The sequence below is a fragment of the Notolepis coatsorum genome, assembly GCF_963971535.1.
Source record: "Notolepis coatsorum genome assembly, chromosome: 6".
NCBI lineage: Eukaryota > Metazoa > Chordata > Actinopteri > Aulopiformes > Paralepididae > Notolepis > Notolepis coatsorum.
In genome coordinates this window covers 66,001,731-66,019,578 of record NC_140170.1, presented here as the reverse complement: position 1 = coordinate 66,019,578, position 17,848 = coordinate 66,001,731, and the positions used below count along the sequence as shown (strand labels likewise).

Sequence of the window (17,848 nt, the reverse complement as noted above, 5' to 3'; positions counted from 1 at the left end):
CTCCACAATCCATACAATCACATAATCTATACAAAAGGTAGCCAATAATGTCATTGAGCTGCTTCCCCATTTACTCAGCAGGTCAACAAAATGTGTAATGTTAGACAAAAACATCACAAACAGCCGTGTCAAAACCATGTCCCGTTTCATGCCCATGGCTGAAATATACCCTGAGATGTATGATATTGCTAATCGTAACGTTACTGAAAAGAGTTAGGCTTCTCCAATACTAATAATGCTAAATAGCATCCATTCTCCATCTCCATAAAGACATGGTCATGAAGCACGTATGAAAAAAAAACGGTCAGAACACCATCATAGGCCTAGCTACCTAGATGATTTACATAACAATAATTAAATCCTGCTAATTACACACTAAATAGAGCATCGCGAGTGTTACTTTAATAAATCATATTTAACCTTGCAAAAAATGTTAGCCATTTCCGTGTCCTCCCAAATCCAGGAAGCGTCATTGTTTGCTTTAATGCTTATCGTTCGGTTTATTTAATAACAGTTTTAACCGTTACCATGCCAACTTTTTTACATTTAGATAAATTCTGGTGGTGGAACTCGATCATATGCATCTTTATTAACCAACTTAGTTCGATGATAAAGGCACTAACTTTGTAACGTCTTGTTCTGGACTGCAGTGGTTCTCAAACTACGGGTCGCGACCCAAATTGGGTCGCGGGTAGGTGACAGTGGGGTCTAAAAAAAAATATATATATATATATTTTGTTTTGTTCTGGCAACATATCCTGGCAAAAAATATGCCTAGTTTTTTATAAATGTGTATTATGATAACAGTGCTGTAATTACATTTTCTAATAAATATATGCATGATCAAGTTCAACAACGTATATATATATATATATATATATATATTTTTTTTTACTTCTGGCAACATATCCTGGCTAAAAATATGCCTCGTTTTATAAATGTGTATTATGATAACATAGTGCTGTAATTACATTTTCTAATAAATATATGCATGATCAAGTTCAACAACAACGTGTGCTTTTATTTTGATATTCCTTAATAATTCCAAAATTACACGATGTGGGGCCCCCCCAAAAAAAATAATGCCTAAATAAAATGGGGTCACCACCACGGTATGAAAAAGTTTGAGACCCCCTGCTCTCTGGAGGATGGCGTGCCGTGCAGCAGAGAGATCACACCGGGAGAAGGGGCTCTCTGCTCCGCACCACCGCCGTACAAACAGACGCGTCTCGCGGCCACAGACTCGTCGCTCGAGCCGCTGAAACACAGACCCACGGAGCTCGAGCCCGACGAGCCGTCCAGCTCGAGCTGCGAGCCGCCATGTTGAAAACCCCGTCTAAAAACAACACAACTTGAGCTGCTGGAATTCTACTAGCGGTTATAACCGAAAACACGTCGGAAGAATTCATTATGTTGTCAATAAAAGTACTCACCGGTGGCGGGCGTATTTTGCAGATGCCAGTTTTCTCCGCGATATGTCGTATTTTGCTGATATACGCAAACGGGTCGGCGAATTCCTCCCAACTCGGCTCGAAAACAGGACACTCCGGAGGGGCGATAAACTCATTTATCTGAGGCTGGGTCATCGTTGCATCTTTGTTTGTTCCCCGGATAATTGTCCGCCTGGATATTTTTAGTGGAAAAGTTGATAATAAAGATTACTCGTACAGTACAGCGAGAAATATTCCGTCTCTCAATCGGTTAATTCAGAACATCTCCACTCTTCACTCATTGAACTCAATAACGAATTATCTCGCTGGCGACGGGAGAGGGGAGTGGTGAACACACAAAGTATACATCCGCCTAAAGAAGTAGACACCCCTACTGAACCGTGGATAAAATGATAAACAATCACCATCGAACCATTAAAGAATCATATAAACCGATTAAATCTGGTATCGATTGTTCGTGTGATTGTTGGTGGTTTTGTGCAGAACTGTGTATTTTGACAATGTACTCAAATACGGGGCTTGTTGTTGTGTTGTTAAAACAACATATCAATATATCGACGTCCACGGGCTGTGTTTTGGAATAGCAATAAAATATTGTCAACGACGTCTAATACCGTTCAGATAATAACCGTTTGCAATCAGTTTCCCACAGGGAGCATTCGACTCGGGAGGGGGGGCTTTTTTTGGATTGTGTTGTGGTTCCGTAGTTCCCTCACATAATCACAGATGAGCGCATTTATATATTGTTGTGTGAGTTCGATTCAACCGCCGTGACACACACAAGGATGCACCGGATTTGTTGAGATTTACAAAAGGGGTGATATATAAGTTCGATTTAACGACCCGAGAGTGGCTGTCTCTGTTTTTCTTTTAGCCTATTAGTAAATTGCAATACGCTGGACGGGGACAATGGAAAGCCAATTCAATTGTATTTTCCATTATATCCCGTCCGGCGTATTGCAATTTCCTATAACGGGCTAAGAAAAAACCGAGACAACCACGCGGGTCGTTAAATCGAACTCACCCAGAAAGCTTAGTGCGGTGGCCGGGACTTATTTTTTAAATGGACTGGGTGAGCTCGTTGATTGGGTGTGGGGATGGGTTACATTCCGAATGGACGAGCCTACTAAACATATACTGTGAAAACTACTATTAGGCTATGTAGCCAAAGTATGTGGTGCATACTGCCAACTAAAACTGACATTTAAATAGACATTGAGGATACTATATCACCAGTGGATATCTGACTCGAGTGCTCTCAAACAGAACATCAAAAATGATATCCAAGCTACTTCATAGAAAGGAGAGTATTCGTGAAAATGTGGAGGGGGAGCCAGAAGCAGATGATTGGGATTTTGCCAGATCAAATATTTTGAAGATGTTAATTTGAAACGCAAGGTGGATATAATATGCTGTCATTTAAAGGGGCATTTAGCTTATTTTTAACCAGAATTATATCGTTCTGTTGTAAGCAGGACATGTGATAATTGGACCTAAAAACCTACCAACGTGTGCTGCGTCTCTGAAAGCTTTGCTACAGAAACTCAGCTGGATGATGTCACCTATCACCTATTTGGGTCACAAAAATCAATTCCTTTGGGGGCCATGAATGTGCAACGCAAATTTCACGTCAATCTGTCCATTACTTTAGTTTTGGCCTTATGGTGGCGCTAGAGGAATGGTCATGGGGTCACTCAAATCAATTGAAGGAAGAGGTGAGTTGACACACCAGGTTACTGGTGGAGCATCTGACCCTTCTGGGCTGTGCCATCAACAAGTGGAGTTACTCTTTTCTCAGTCAACAGTTGCTATAGCTACTGTACCATGATGTAACCGTTCTCAATGCAGCGTCTGGGAAAGCATTCCGTCAGCCCTTCAGGTGTGCCTGTTACAGTTACAGCCCTCACCACTCGGCCTGGTGTCAGTGGCCTCTACTGCACTTGCGCGGGCTGCAGAGATGGTTCGTTCATCTCCAACTGGATCCAGCAGAGCCCTCTATGAATGGTGCCCCAAGCAACTGCCTATAATGGCCTATGACCAGGGCTGGCCCTGTGCCAGTGCAGAGTGCTATTGTATATAGAGAAGCAGGTCGCCACCTAGGCTGCCCCTGCAGGGGAACCAGAATCTTAGGAAGAATCAAAATGGTCACCTCACTGACAGTGATATGAAACTGACGGAAGTAATTCAGGTCCTCCAAACCCTGAAAACAGCAATGGCTGGAGGAACAAGCCTTTGACGAAAGCCACACAGGTAACCGCAATAAAAGGCCAAGGACTTGATGGATTGCAAGTATCCTCATGTTACCAAACTGGCATTACACTCCTCTTTGTACCCGGGGCTTTTCCAGGACCAAGTGAGTTTTCTTCTCTGCGGAGGACATTATTATGAATCTGTCAATGCACTGGCTTCAACAATTGCAAGTTAGTTATCTTGCCTATTACCATGCGGTCATTATCCAATATTAAATTAATTTGGGTGGCAAATGTATCCTTTTGAAAATGAACCTGTGTTTCAGCTGTGTTCCAAGCAGGGGCGGTTCTAGCATCAGACCTTTAGGGGGGCTCAGCCCCTAGAGCAGTAGCATAATTTCACTAAATGCCATGGTCAGGCAAGGGAGGGTGTGGGGGCGGGGGGGGGGGGGGGTAAAGGGGGCACCCCCCCCCTTGGTGTATTTTTTTTGTCAAATCAGTTGTGCAATAGTCAATTTTGGTGAGTTGTTTCTATATAATTCACTTATGACATTTTGGTAACATTAATGAACAACTACAGTATGTAAGTGTAACGGATATGTACCGCGATAGTGTGACTACGGTACATGGAAGTAAAACTCACTCCCCAGAGGCATCCAAACTGAGCGCTTAGGGAGGAATTCCTTTCTTGGCGCAGCGGTTTGTGTTGCTGGCCCGGTGCGGACGCCCGGGGTTCGACTCCCACTCAAGGCACGGTCGAAGTAGTGGCAGGTTCAGCGTTGAACCCGGCTACAGTGGTGCCGTGACCCGGATGCCTTGGGTGGTGTGAGTTTAGGGGGGGTGAATGTAGCGGATATGTACCGCGATAGTGTGACTACGGTACATGGAAGTAAAACTCACTCCCCAGAGGCATCCAAACTGAGCGTTTATGGAGGAATTCCTTTCTTGGCGCAGCGGTTTGTGATGCTGGCCCCGGTGCGGACGCCCGGGGGTTCGACTCCCACTCAAGGCACGGTCGAAGTAGTGGCAGGTTCAGCGTTGAACCCGGCTACATAAGTAGTAAACCTATTATTATATATTTTTTTATTCCAGTCGATCATAATGATCATGATCATATTACGGAGCGCTCACTGTGTTCGAGGGAGAGAAAGAGAGGGAGAGAGAGAGAGATAGAGAGGGAGAGAGAGACTCACATTTTCGTGACATTACACACACTTCTGCAGTCCCTCCCGCCATCCCTCTCCCTCTCTCTCTCTCCCTCTCTCTCCCTCTCCTCGCTAGTTCTCTGCCTGTCAAAGCCTGTTTGAGGAAGTGTCGGGACACACACGCAGTCAAGTTTGTGTATGTGTGTCCCCGACGAGGGAGAGAGATGGCGCACACATATTACACACACTTCTGCAGTCCCTCCCGCTGTCCCTCTCTCTCTTTCTCTCTCCCTCTCGCTCGTTCTCTGCCTGTGAAAACTCGTTTGAGGAAGTGTCGGGTTACACTGCACTACAACCATCTGCGTTACTGCAGATCAATGTCGACGTCACAGAAACCGTCAAATCAGAACAGTTTAGTTGAGTGAGGGAAGATCTCGTGAACTCGAGACTAGACTGATGAGTCAATATGGTAATTAGAGACACAGACCCATTGATACTAACCTGTATTACTATAAAACCATGCTAAACACAGAAAAAAGGCATGTCCCCTTTAAATCAACTTTCCAGCCCCCTGTCAACTGTCAAATGATGTCAACTGTCAACCTGAATTAACATTCAGTATTCAATATGGTCTGATATTAACATTCAGTATTCAATATTGTCTGATTAAATATTAACATTCAGTATTCAAGTAGAACAGCTATGCGTTGTGGACACTCACCTTTCCACAGCAAAACGGTATAGGCAATATATTGGTTGAGAAATATTCTGAGAGAATTGTTGAATATATATAGAACACAAATGTTGTAGACTGTTTGATTATGACATCATACTGTGACATCACAAATGTTCTAGAATGTTCTATTATGACATCATACTGTGACATCACAAATGTTCTAGAATGTTCTATTATGACATCATACTGTGACATCAGAACGGAACATGTTTGAGTTCCATTTGAATAATATAAATATGTTTGGTAAGGCTGTCCCCTAAGCCTGTTTTTGGGATTCAAACTTCGTCAGGGTTCTTCGAACGGACGTTCGAACCTTCGTTTAAAAAAAATTAAATAAAAAAAATTATTCTCATTTTTTTTTATATATATATTTTTTTATATCCTCAAACTAAATCCTCAATTTGAATAAAGTGATTAATCTGATTAAATTAGTCTTTTTTCTTTTATTATTTTGTCAGTGATGTAATCAAAAATAACACTTGGAACAAAAAAAACGATAATATACGATTGGTAAACACTCTGATCAACCAAAACACAAAGAAAACTGGATGAATTATTATAATAATATGTGGTTGGCACTTCTTTATCGTTGCTATTGTAGATAACTGGCAATTCTAGAGTTAATACATGTAATTTTTTTTATTAATTGATAACCCAAAAAAAACATTATCTACTTGAGGAGAGAATGTGTATATCTGTATTTTAACTTTGTGTACACACTTACCGCCCATAATGGGAGTAGGTATGCGTTACTCATAAATTGTTTCTGCTTGGGGAGAAGTCTTGGTTTTGGGGAGAGTAATACTTAGGGTTTCCAACCTGCTCTACTTCTAGAAACAAAACAGTGAACAAAATGTGTATTTTAGCAGCTTTAGGGGCTACAGGCGTGTAGTTCACCAGTTTGATAAGAATCTATTATTTGGGAAACAGAAAATACTCTGTTACACTATAACCAATTGTAGGGCTGGGCGATATGGCCAAAAAATTATATTGTGATAACGGTATCGATAACAATATCATATCACGCGATATCCATAATTATCGATATTATTATAAGTATTAAAAAAAAATATATATATATTTTTAAACAACAGATGTATGTTTATTTTGCAGCAATTCTTTGTCGTTGCCGCCATCTTTAGTGTTACAGCCCCTCACACTCCAGTTCTCAGGCTGCAGCTGGTTTGAAAGCGAAAGTAAACAGGCTTCTCTGCTGGCTGTGGCACCAGGGGAGTTGAACAGTTCTGGCTCTGCTAGTTTCTTTTCTATCTTTTGGCGCTTTTTTGGTGGACAAACCACCGCACATGTGCACTGTGACTCGTGACTGGAGTCTAGTTCTGCTAGCACACATAGCCTACTGTGTACAGACGGTTTCAAACTGTATTTTACATTAGAAAGCAAACAAAATAAATGGACAATCTCAATTTGGTCAGTATTGTCATTTGGACAAGCAAAGCCATTACTTTAAGTTGCAGGCAAGAAAGACAAGTCTGTCCACTGTCTCTGGGTTTAACAAAAAAAATATATAATCTGATATCCCCCCCCCCCCCCCCCCCGATATCGATTATTAAAATATATCGCGATAATTATCGTTATATCGCCCAGCCCTAACCACTTGAATGTGTAAACACCATGTCTCATGCCTCACCATAGTGTGAACAAGATATGTACAGATATACAGTACTTTTACATTTGTGACATACAAGATATGCAAATATACAGTACTGTTGAACAGAGATCCTATAACAGAAAGTATATACATACGAGGGGGAGGAAACTGTACATTTGGAGGGGGTGGGTGGGTGAGGGCCGGGGGTACAAGGTATACAGTAGTTACTTTTGTGACATACAAGATATGCAAATATACAGTACTGTTAAACAGAGATCCTCAGAAAATATATACATACGAGGGGGAGGAAACTGTACATTAGGAGGGGGTGGGTTTGGACATTTACGGGGGCCAGTTTCAGATGAAGTTTATGAACTATAGAACTGTTTGCATACATCCCGACCCACATTTCAGGGTGCCATAACTATAGGGCCTGAATTGTAATTATATTCAATAAGGCGGTCATTTTAGTATGTCATGAAAATGCTTATTGTGTATGACTTCAGGCAGTCCACGACTACCCGTCGGTAGTGTGATAGTAAAGGGTTAACCTTCTGTAGTGTGGCAGTGAAAGGGTTAACCTGCTGTCGTATGACAGTGAAAGGGTTAACCTTCTGTGTATTGTCGCAGTGAAAGGGTTAACCGTTTTGGTAATGTGGCAGTGAAAGGGTTAATCACCATACTCTTCATAAATCTATAGAAATGTGGCTGTGGGCTATACAAGGTTCTACATCACACTAAAGCAGAGTACATGGTTGGCTGAATTAAGCAAAAGGGTGTCACTTATCCAACAATCAAAAGAAAAATTTCCTTTGAGAAATAATTGTCATTCATACCCATCTTCAAGCTTAGCAGGATCACAGGAATTGTAATAGTTTTGTAACTCAGAACCTTGTTTATTTTAACCAACAGACCTACACGCTGCCTCCTTATTTAGATGTATCCATGACGTTGACCTTTATAATTGACATAAGTCTGTTTCATTATTTAAATGTCAACTATAAAGAGGTCCATACTAGGGATGTCCCAATACCGATATCAGGTCAGATACTGTGCTTAGGTACTCGTAAAACTAGGTTGTTCAGGAAAACACAAAGTGGAATGTTATATTTATATTATTTAAACTTAAAATGTCAGCAACAGTTTGAAAGTGAGGAACATCTGATGTAAATAAAACATGTCATCATTGTTAGAACTGTAATTGTATTAAGTACTCATATCGGTACTCAGTATAAACAAGCACCCAAAAATACTTGTAAAAAAAGTGGTATAGGAACATCCCTAGTCCATACATACACATATTATATAAGAAAATAAAATGTACTGTAGAGTCATACCAAATTTTATTGCTCTAAGCCATACAAAAAGACATTTTCCATGAGCTGAATTGGTTAGTACTAATATACAGCTGTTACATACATCATTACCATCATCGGATTGTTAGCACAGCTGGAGGGTTAAGAGCACATTTATCATACAATTTGAAACCATTATATAGACAGTATAGAGTAGTATAGCATACAGTATTCCGACAGGCTTGAAAATCAAACAGCGTCATTAGTTTCAAAACATATTACAGGTTACAGGATGGTATTCAACATCAGCTTTCCCAAATAATTTTTTTATTAAAAACACACAAACCCCACTGTAGCCGTGAACAGAACAAGGCAGAATCTTTTCATCACAAGTAAATCATTACATGTAAAATGACGACCAGATGTCCAGGAGTGTTGCATTTATTTAACTTTTTTTACTTTATGGTGTTTTTGTGTTCTTGAATTATTGTGATGTTTCTTCTTGACTTGTTTAAAGAAGACGTGTGGGGACATTAACGTGTGTTGTCGGGCCTTACAAATAAATTTGATTTGATTTAGATGAGACTGTGTGGTGGGGGATATATATGACAGAACAATTGGTTCTAGTAGGATTCTCAAATCCATGAAAAGATACATAGCCTGCTTACATAATGTGTTATGTTCCCCTCCAGGCCCAACCAATCACATTATTCATGATTCACCCTTTCCACAGCAACATAGAAACTCTTTTTGTCATCCAGACAGTGCCAACCAATGGGTCCAATCTCACAATCTGCACAAATGAGATACTTGATTCTTCCCACATCATTGGTGAAGCCCACGTTCTCAAAGGTGTACATGTCGTCCACCAACCAGTGGGTGGTCAGTGTGTCCCCGTCTGCAGAGCCTTCCGATTTGCTCAGAGTATTCTTTTTCCGCATCGGTGGCAGGAACAGCTGGTGGGAGGAAAATATATATAAAAAATAAAGATAATATTGATACATAATACAACGTTGAACTTGGGTCAGCAGTACAGTATACACTAGGTGTATGTGAAGCTAATCTACAATAAACACTTATTAGTCTACTATTCTTTTGTCGAATTCCATATAGCCATTACTTCCCCACACAACAGAATGTTGCATGCATGCACATCACCAGCGATTTCAACGTGCAATTTTTTGTATCACAAACAGTACTGTATTTGTAAATCTGGTATGTCATAAATGTATAGATGTAGCAGTACTGTCTATCTGTATGTCATGTATGTTATGATGAATTGAAAATGGGGGACCCTGATGTAAACAAGACAAGTCTTTCTCTGGTCTGCATCCCCTTAACAATTGTGTAGAATGAGCTGTATTGTATTGTACCCATTCTGCAATCTGTTAATAACATTTTCAATCAATCAATCAATCAATCAATCAATCAATCAATCAATCACGTTAGCCCTGCTCCCACTGGTACTGGGGCTGTCTGGTGTCTTGATGATAAGACACAAACAGGGGTGGACTTGTTGAACTATGACTCGTCATTCATGTTGCATTTACATTCAGACATCAGTCCCCGGTATGCAACCTCCAATTACATCAATTACAGTAACGTCACTTTGTGTTTAACTGTAATGAAATAATAAACTATATGAAATGCACGTTATTATTACCTCTTTCTCCGCAAACGTCGCCATGCCCGGGCAGAGCACCTTGGAGCCGCAGCGTTGACACAAGACGGACTTGATGTTTTTTCCATCGTCAGACACCAGGCTGGAGGATGATCGGTCAGCAGCGCATTCTTTGTTGGAATCCAAGCTCTGTTGTTCGTTACTGTCCATCTCGAATGCTGATGACAAACGTCAAATGGTGTTTTTCCTAAGGATAAAATATCCCTCTGTCTCCGAACCGAACTGGGCTGAACCATCGGCTAGAGATGATGACCGACTGTCAGAGAACTCGAAACTTGACGTCCAGGCAGCTAACGAATGAGCAATCTAGCTCTAATATGAAGCCAGTGGATTCTAGCAACAAATACGACAATTAAAACATTAAACGCACATACTTTTGAATCGTCAACTGAAATATCCCATAATCTTGAAATGTGTTTAATAATAAGAGTGAAGGAACTAGAGGCTTGTTGTTTGCAGCAACGGTTACTTGCTGAGTGCGTTCACTAAACACGCCCGTTCGGAAACACGAGTCATTTACGACCGGGGTTCCTAGGTTAGCGAGAAATGGAAAGGAACCTTAAAAAATACCCATTTCTGTTCATTCATAAATGTCGACATAATTGTCGAGGTAAATGTGTAACCATTTCAACTCCAGTTGGGTTTTAGAGGGAAGGGGGGGGGGGGGGTAATCTCAACATGCATATACATTTAAATTCTCTCCCACCCCTCCTAATGTACAGTCTCATCCCCATCATACTCTCTGTCAGGATCCATGGGTAACAGTACTGTATATTTGAATATCGTATATGTCACAAATGTAACACTAATATACCTGTATATGTCCCTATGCCATAAATGTCACTATGAATTGAAAATGGGGGACCCTGATGTAAACAAGACAAACGTCTTTCTCTGGTCTGCATCCCCTTAACAATCGTGTGTATTGACCTGTACTGTATTGTACCCATTCTGCAATCTGTTAATAAAGTTTTCATTCATTCACCTCGTTTTAACTTTATACAGACGCTCCGACAAAACGCAGAGATATGGGGAGAAGGGTGATGGACAGTCACCAGCCACACAGACAGGGCGTGCAAAATAAAATCGACAACTTTCAAAACTGAATTTATTTCACCCCTCTACTGTTGTTTTTTTCATGGCCAGCAGGCGGCACTCGAGGCTCAGTCCATCCCAAAAAATAATAATTATCTAGAGTGCATGATGCGACTCAGGCTCGAAAAAAGGCCACTGATTGATTGAACATTTTATTAACAGATTGCAGAATGGGTACAATACAGTACAGCTCAAGGGGATGCAGACCAGAGAAAGACTTTCGTCTTGTTTACATCAGGGTCCCCCATTTTCAATTCATCATAAATAAACTCCACTCGTGTGGAGGAGTCTCTAGATTGCAGACGGCCCAGGGGCGGAACACCGGGACACACACACCCCCCGGCTGCCAGGGGGTGCAACTGAGCGGGGGGGAAATAACACCAGGTTTGGCAGGTTGCTGGTTTTTATCCCTGGTACCAACAGGTTGCATGGCGACTGGACGGTGCAGGTTGTGGAGGAATTCCTTAGTTTGTCCTAACACTAGTTTGAATCACACACCTAGAGAGCCAATGTCCCCAAAACCCCCACCCTTCTCTATCCACAAGCTGGATCCCGTTCTCCACCTCAGTGTTCTCCCAGGTGGCCATGGGAACACTCCTCTCAGTCAAGCTCATTTAACCTACATGTACTATGTCTATTAAACTTATATTGATCATGAAGATCCATCTCAGTAGTACACATTTGTATATTTTGTACCCAGTTTAATCACCTGTACATTGTATATTGCTGTTAAATGTTACCGTTACATTGGATGCCTTCTTTTCGTTTGTACTGTGCTTGTGCTGTATGACAATACATTTGAATCTAATCCAGGACCATAATTGACGAGTCCGGTTCCACCACAACACCAACACTGTCAAAGTGCCCCTGAACAAGGCAATGAACCCCTGGCTGCCCCAGGGGGCGCTGCACTCCGGACGACCCTGCACTCGCTGAAGAAAGGCACATGTGTAGACCATTATGTATATTTGCAGGAATATGCAGAAAGACAATCTAATGTTGTGTCAATGTAATCTTCTGTAACTGAGGCTTCAAAAGCCTATATTCAATAGTTTGTATAGATAGAATATACGTTGTGTGTATTATGTCTAGTTTATAGTTATAGTTCATATTTATGGTTATAGTTTGTATATGTAGCACCCTGAATATTCGACTATTATTCAGAAGTGCTGACTTGCCTTTTATCTCCCCTTTGTGCACAAAGACATGTTAACCAGTTTCCCTTGATATTCTCCTGAACAATGACGCAAGTTTCTCCTTCTCTCACCGGCTGGAATATGGATTATAAACACTAAACTGAATCATATTCAATTCACCCAGTTCTTCCTGTGGGGCTAGTTGGCGGTGCCAGCAGGGGGCGGCGGTGGCAGGCGGAGCGCAAGAGGGACACGCCCAAGAGAAGCAAGTCAACTGAAATGGAAGTGGAGAGAACCAGCCTCTTCGACGTTGGACGTGAACCTGAATGGTCGTGTCGTTGTAGAGCCCCGTAGTGGAACACGCGGGTGAACGTATTGGACTTGAGTATATTACGGGTTATAGTAGAAATATAAGCGTAGTAGCGTGTTGAATATCCCCACGGAATAACCCTAGTGATACAGCGAGTTATCCTAGAAGAAAGCGGTATATCAAAGTGGCTAATGTTAACGTTATCCCCTCCAGCGAGGTGCCCCGGCAAGCGTTGCCTGAAGAGAACTGGTGGTTAGAGGCACCGTGCGTTGTTGTATGTTCGGCTAGCAGGAGGGCTGTCTAGGACCCACAGAGTAGCTTCTGTTAAGGTAGCCACCAGATTATAAAGCGCGTCAACCCAGCACCGGCAGTCAGCAGCCTGTCAGCGCCGGCAGTCGGCAGCCTAGCACGGGAGTTCATCCCATCCAGCAGAGGTCGCCATCACCCAGCACGCGCCTCCAGCCCGCTACTGCCCCCCTGCCTAACACAGCTTGCTAGCTCCGGGGACGAGAGCGTTCGACGCCATCTTACCACCTGGACTAGTGGTGGTGCGGCGAGGCCACCATCTTGGTTGAGTACACTGGCACTTCGGTGATCAAGATCCTATCGCACAGTACAGTGTGTCGCGGCCTACGGGCGAAGCTAATGGTTGCTAACTACAGTTCATAGGGGTACCTCATAAACATTACATGCCGGCATTAGTGTAGGACTTTTGTTTGGTAAAGTGGGCCCACCTTTTTCATTTTCTTTGAGTGTGATAACGTGTATGTTCTTTAATATTACTTTCCCATCTACTTAACCATTTCCCTCTTGGAGGTAAACGTAACGCTGCCATATAAGTAAAGCCTTAGAGAGGTATTATTATTGGTACTAGCCCAGACGTGGGTAATGAGTCAAACACATTGAAGTCTACAATATCTGGGTCTATTATATTTGGGTCGGCAATACCTGGTTCTATACATTTACATTTAGTCATTTAGCTGACGCTTTTATCCAAAGCGACTTACAAGTTCTGTACGACAAGACAGCAAGAAGGGTACAACTCTATCAGCTGAGTAACAATGTTCATCAAGTGTTGCGTGTTACAGTGTAGGTTAGTTTATTAGGACAAGTGCATGACAGTAAGGTTAGTCAGGGTTAGATTTTTTTTTTTTTTTTTTTTTTTTTTTTAATCATTTCAGATAATGGTTGAAGAAGTGAGTCTTTAGTCGACGGCGAAAGATTGGACGGGATTCGGCTGTCCTAACTGGGATGGGTAGTTCATTCCACCATTGTGGGGCAAGGACTGAGAATAGGCGGCTTCTCTTTGATGACCCTCCGGGAGCTTGGATAGGAGTAGGTCTGAGGCGGCCAGAAGATGCAGAGCGTAGGGGTCTTGAGGGTGTGTAGTTAGAGACCATTGACCGGAGGTAGGCGGGAGCGGTTCCCTTTGCTGCACGGTATGCTAGGTCGAGGGCCTTGAAGCGGATACGTGCAGCAATGGGGAGCCAGTGCAGGTCCCTAAGAAGTGGGGTGACATGGGCCGACTTCGGTAGGTTTGATATCAGGCGGGCCGCTGCGTTTTGAATGAGTTGAAGAGGCTTGGTGGCAGTGGCCGGGAGGCCAGCTAGCAGTGCGTTGCAGTAGTCGAGGCGGGAGATGACTGTTGATTGGATGAGGAGTTGGGTGGCTTCTTTTGTCAGGAAGGGGCGTATCCTTCTGACGTTGCTCCGGAGGAATCTGTGTGGGTGTACGATATAAGTGGTTGCAAGATATTGAATTACAATTGAAGTAATAATAGAATTACCTTCCTAACAAGGCCACTGGCCACGACAACATCCCTTCCAAATTCCTCAGAGACTCAGCAGCCGCCATCACCCCAATCATCACGCACATAATAAACCTCTCCATAAAACAGGGACACGTCCCCAAGGACTTCAAAATTGCGAGGGTGACCCCTCTGCACAAAAAGGGCAGCAAATTAGACCCAGGCAACTACCGCCCTGTTTCTATTCTCACCTCCATCTCGAAAGTCATGGAAAAAATAGTCTACGAACAGGTCGAAAAGTACCTAGCGGAAAAAAATCTAATCTACGAATTCCAATCTGGCTTCAGAACATCCCACTCCACTGACACATGCCTTCTCTATTTGAATGACCACATCAAACAAGAGGTGGACGCAGGCAAATACTGCGGCATGGTCATGCTGGACCTACAAAAGGCCTTTGACACGGTCAATCACTCCATTCTGATTGACAAGCTAAAAGCAATTGGTTTTGATAGTCTATCAGTGAGCTGGATGCAATCCTACCTTGAGGGGAGGGAACAGATGGTGGAGGTAAACGGTACCCTATCCCCCCCCCTCACAGTGAGCTGTGGTGTTCCACAAGGAAGCATACTAGGACCGCTACTGTTCCTAATTTATGCAAATGACATGTCGTCAGCTTGTGACTGCAACTTGTTCCTGTTTGCGGACGACTCAGCCCTGCTGGTCTCTGACAAGAACAAGTTACAGGTTGAAAAAACCCTCAGCTCGGAACTAGGCAGAATCTGCATATGGCTCGCTGATAACAAACTATCATTACACATGGGCAAAACAGAGTCCATTCTCTTCGGTTCAAATAACAAACTCAGCAAGACCGACGGCTTCTCAGTTACAGTGGGTGACAATATTGTCACAAGGAAAGATGAAATTATCTACCTGGGTTCCATCCTAGAGGCTAATCTCTCCTGTGACAAAATGGCATCCAATGTAATAAAAAAAGTCAACCAACAAACTCGATTCTTGTACCGGATCTCCTCTCTGGTAAACAAGAATACCCTGAAGACTCTGGCAGGAGCACTCATTCAGGGGTACTACGACTATGCTTGCACCTCATGGTACCAAAGCACCTCAAAGGCGCTAAAAACAAAATTACAAACATCTCAAAACAAACTGGTCAGACTACTGCTTGACCTTACTCCTAGAACCCACCTCACCCCTGCCCACTTTGACAACCTAGGATGGCTTAGAGTAGACGACAGAGTACAGCAACTTGCAATGGGCCTGGTCTACAAGATACACTACACGACCAAGGTACCCATGTACATGTCAAAATACTTCCCAAAGGTCAGTGAATACCACGATCACAACACCAGAGGGAGCTCCACAAATCATGTTAAACCCAGATTCGGCTCAAATAAGGGACTAAACACGTTTCGCAATTATGCCACATCAATGTGGAACGCCCTACCCAAAGCTGTAAAGGAATGTGGATCACTACCCACTTTCAAAACCTCTCTCAAGGGACACCTACGGGAGACTGCAATTCAACACTGGCCCCTGTAAATATCCTAACCCAACCCCCTCCAATGTACAGTCATTTACCTAGTATGGTTTTGTCAATAGTCCAATGTACAATTTTGTTTGTTTGTACAGTGTCCCCCCCCCCCCTCAATGTACAGTTTTGCTTGTATATACAGTGTGCCCCCCCCCCCCCCCCCCAACCACCTCCAATGTAGATTACCCAGTATGGTTGTCAATATCCCAGTGTACCCAACCCCCCCCCACCCAACCTCCTCCAATGTACAGTTTCTACGTCAAATGTATATACTCCCTTTTCCTGACTCCTTCTGTATCACAAACAGTACTGTATTTGCAAATCTGGTATGTCATAAATGTATAGATGTAGCAGTACTGACTATCTGTATGTCATGTATGTCATATATGTCCTGATGAATTGAAAATGGGGGACCTTGATGTAAACAAGACGAAAGTCTTTCTCTGGTCTGCATCCCCTTAACAATTGTGTGTATTGAGCTGTACTGTATTGTACCCATTCTGCAATCTGTTAATAAAGTTTTCAATCAATCAATCAATCAATCAATTCCATTTGACCCATTACTATTAAATATTTGTAGCTGAACAGTGATTCAATAACGATAAAGAATGTAGATGGGAGTCTTGTGTGCGTGTCAATTCCTGAGCCTAATATTAACCCTTTTGGTGCGGGTAACGTTAACACACTTAACCCCTTCCTACCCCACTTCCCCCTTTCAGCTATTAAGGTCTCTAATGTCACAGAGGGAGGGTACTGCTTGCGGGAGGAACTAAGTTACTTATTTACAATTCAGTCACTAGGTGTGGGAGGGTTAACAGAGGTATTGGGGGAAGTGAGAGCGAGTTGGGGAGTACTGCTGACCGCCCCGGAAGGGCGAGGAAGACCAGAGTACCAGACCAGGTTGGTAAATCCCGGGCCCCATCCACTCCCACTGCCGGCCTCCAGTTTGACGCTCCAGGCCCAAAGACGAGGGTGCAGTCAGACGGAGCTCTACTGTGTCTCGCTACCCAGTGACTGTGCACACCCGTTCCCACGAAGCAGGGATAATCCACCCTGCTACACATAGATAGCATATATGTTGTGTATTGTGTTTACAAATCTACTACGGTTGAGGAGCCAGGAAAAACAAGCATTTCACATTTTTCTGAATGCATGTACATTTAAAAAAGATGTGACAATAAAATAACAATAACAAACCTTTATTTAAAGTATATTTATCTCTTTCACTACCACTACAGATGGTTAACCTTCTGTAGTGGTAGTGAAAGGTTAACCTTCTGTAGTGTGGTAGTGAAAAGGGTTAACCTTCTGTAGTGTGATAGTGAAAGGTTAACCTTCTGTAGTGTGGTAGTGAAAACCTTTGTGGTGTGGTAGTGAAAGCGTTAACCCTTTGTAGTGTGGTAGTGAAAGGTTAACCTGTAGTGTGGTAGAGAAAGGTTAACCTGTAGTGTGGTAGTGAAAGCGTTAACCTTCTGTAGTGTGGTAGTGAAAGTTTAAATTTTTTTTTTACTCTTGGGTGTAGTAGACAGACAGGGAAAGAAATAATTAATAATAATAACAGGTGTATGCTACACCCACCAAAAACTGTGTGTCCAATACAGGTGCTGGGAAATAAATAATTGAAATTAGATGCAGACTACAGTCATTTCTTTGCAAAAAAGAAACGTATTTTTTTTGCCTTTCTACCTTTTTCTCTCATCCCCCCAATTTGAGTCATTATGCCAATTCCCCCCTGGTCATTGTGTTACTGTTGGTCTGGGGAGGGTGTGTAGACTAACATGCTTCCTCCGATACACACGTGGAGTCACCAGCCACTTCTTTTCAACTGAGAGTGAGGAGTTTCACTGGGAGAACGTAACATGTGCAGAGGTTTACGCCATCTCCCCCAGATCCCCACCCTGC

The 17,848-nt window shown here is 42.7% G+C and overlaps 2 protein-coding genes across 2 annotated transcripts in view; both read right to left on the bottom strand.

Moving 5' to 3' along the window:
• kdm5ba (lysine demethylase 5Ba) overlaps nt 1–1,722 on the bottom strand; it is a 69,209-nt gene extending 67,487 nt beyond the window's left edge. Inside the window, exon 1 of the mRNA XM_084317462.1 lies at nt 1,434–1,722. Coding sequence (XP_084173588.1) covers nt 1,434–1,586 — 153 coding nt within the window. The 5' untranslated portion in view covers nt 1,587–1,722. The remainder of the gene's footprint in view (nt 1–1,433) is intronic.
• Nucleotides 1,723–8,456: 6,734 nt separating this feature from the next.
• Nucleotides 8,457–10,584, bottom strand: rabif (RAB interacting factor). The gene is made up of 2 exons (XM_084316970.1): nt 10,089–10,584; nt 8,457–9,381 (listed from the first exon to the last, which is right to left on the bottom strand). The coding sequence occupies exons 1-2, from the start codon at nt 10,254–10,256 to the stop codon at nt 9,133–9,135; spliced, it is 417 nt and encodes a 138-aa protein (XP_084173096.1). The 5' UTR covers nt 10,257–10,584; the 3' UTR covers nt 8,457–9,132.
• Between the last annotated feature and the right edge of the window lie 7,264 nt (nt 10,585–17,848).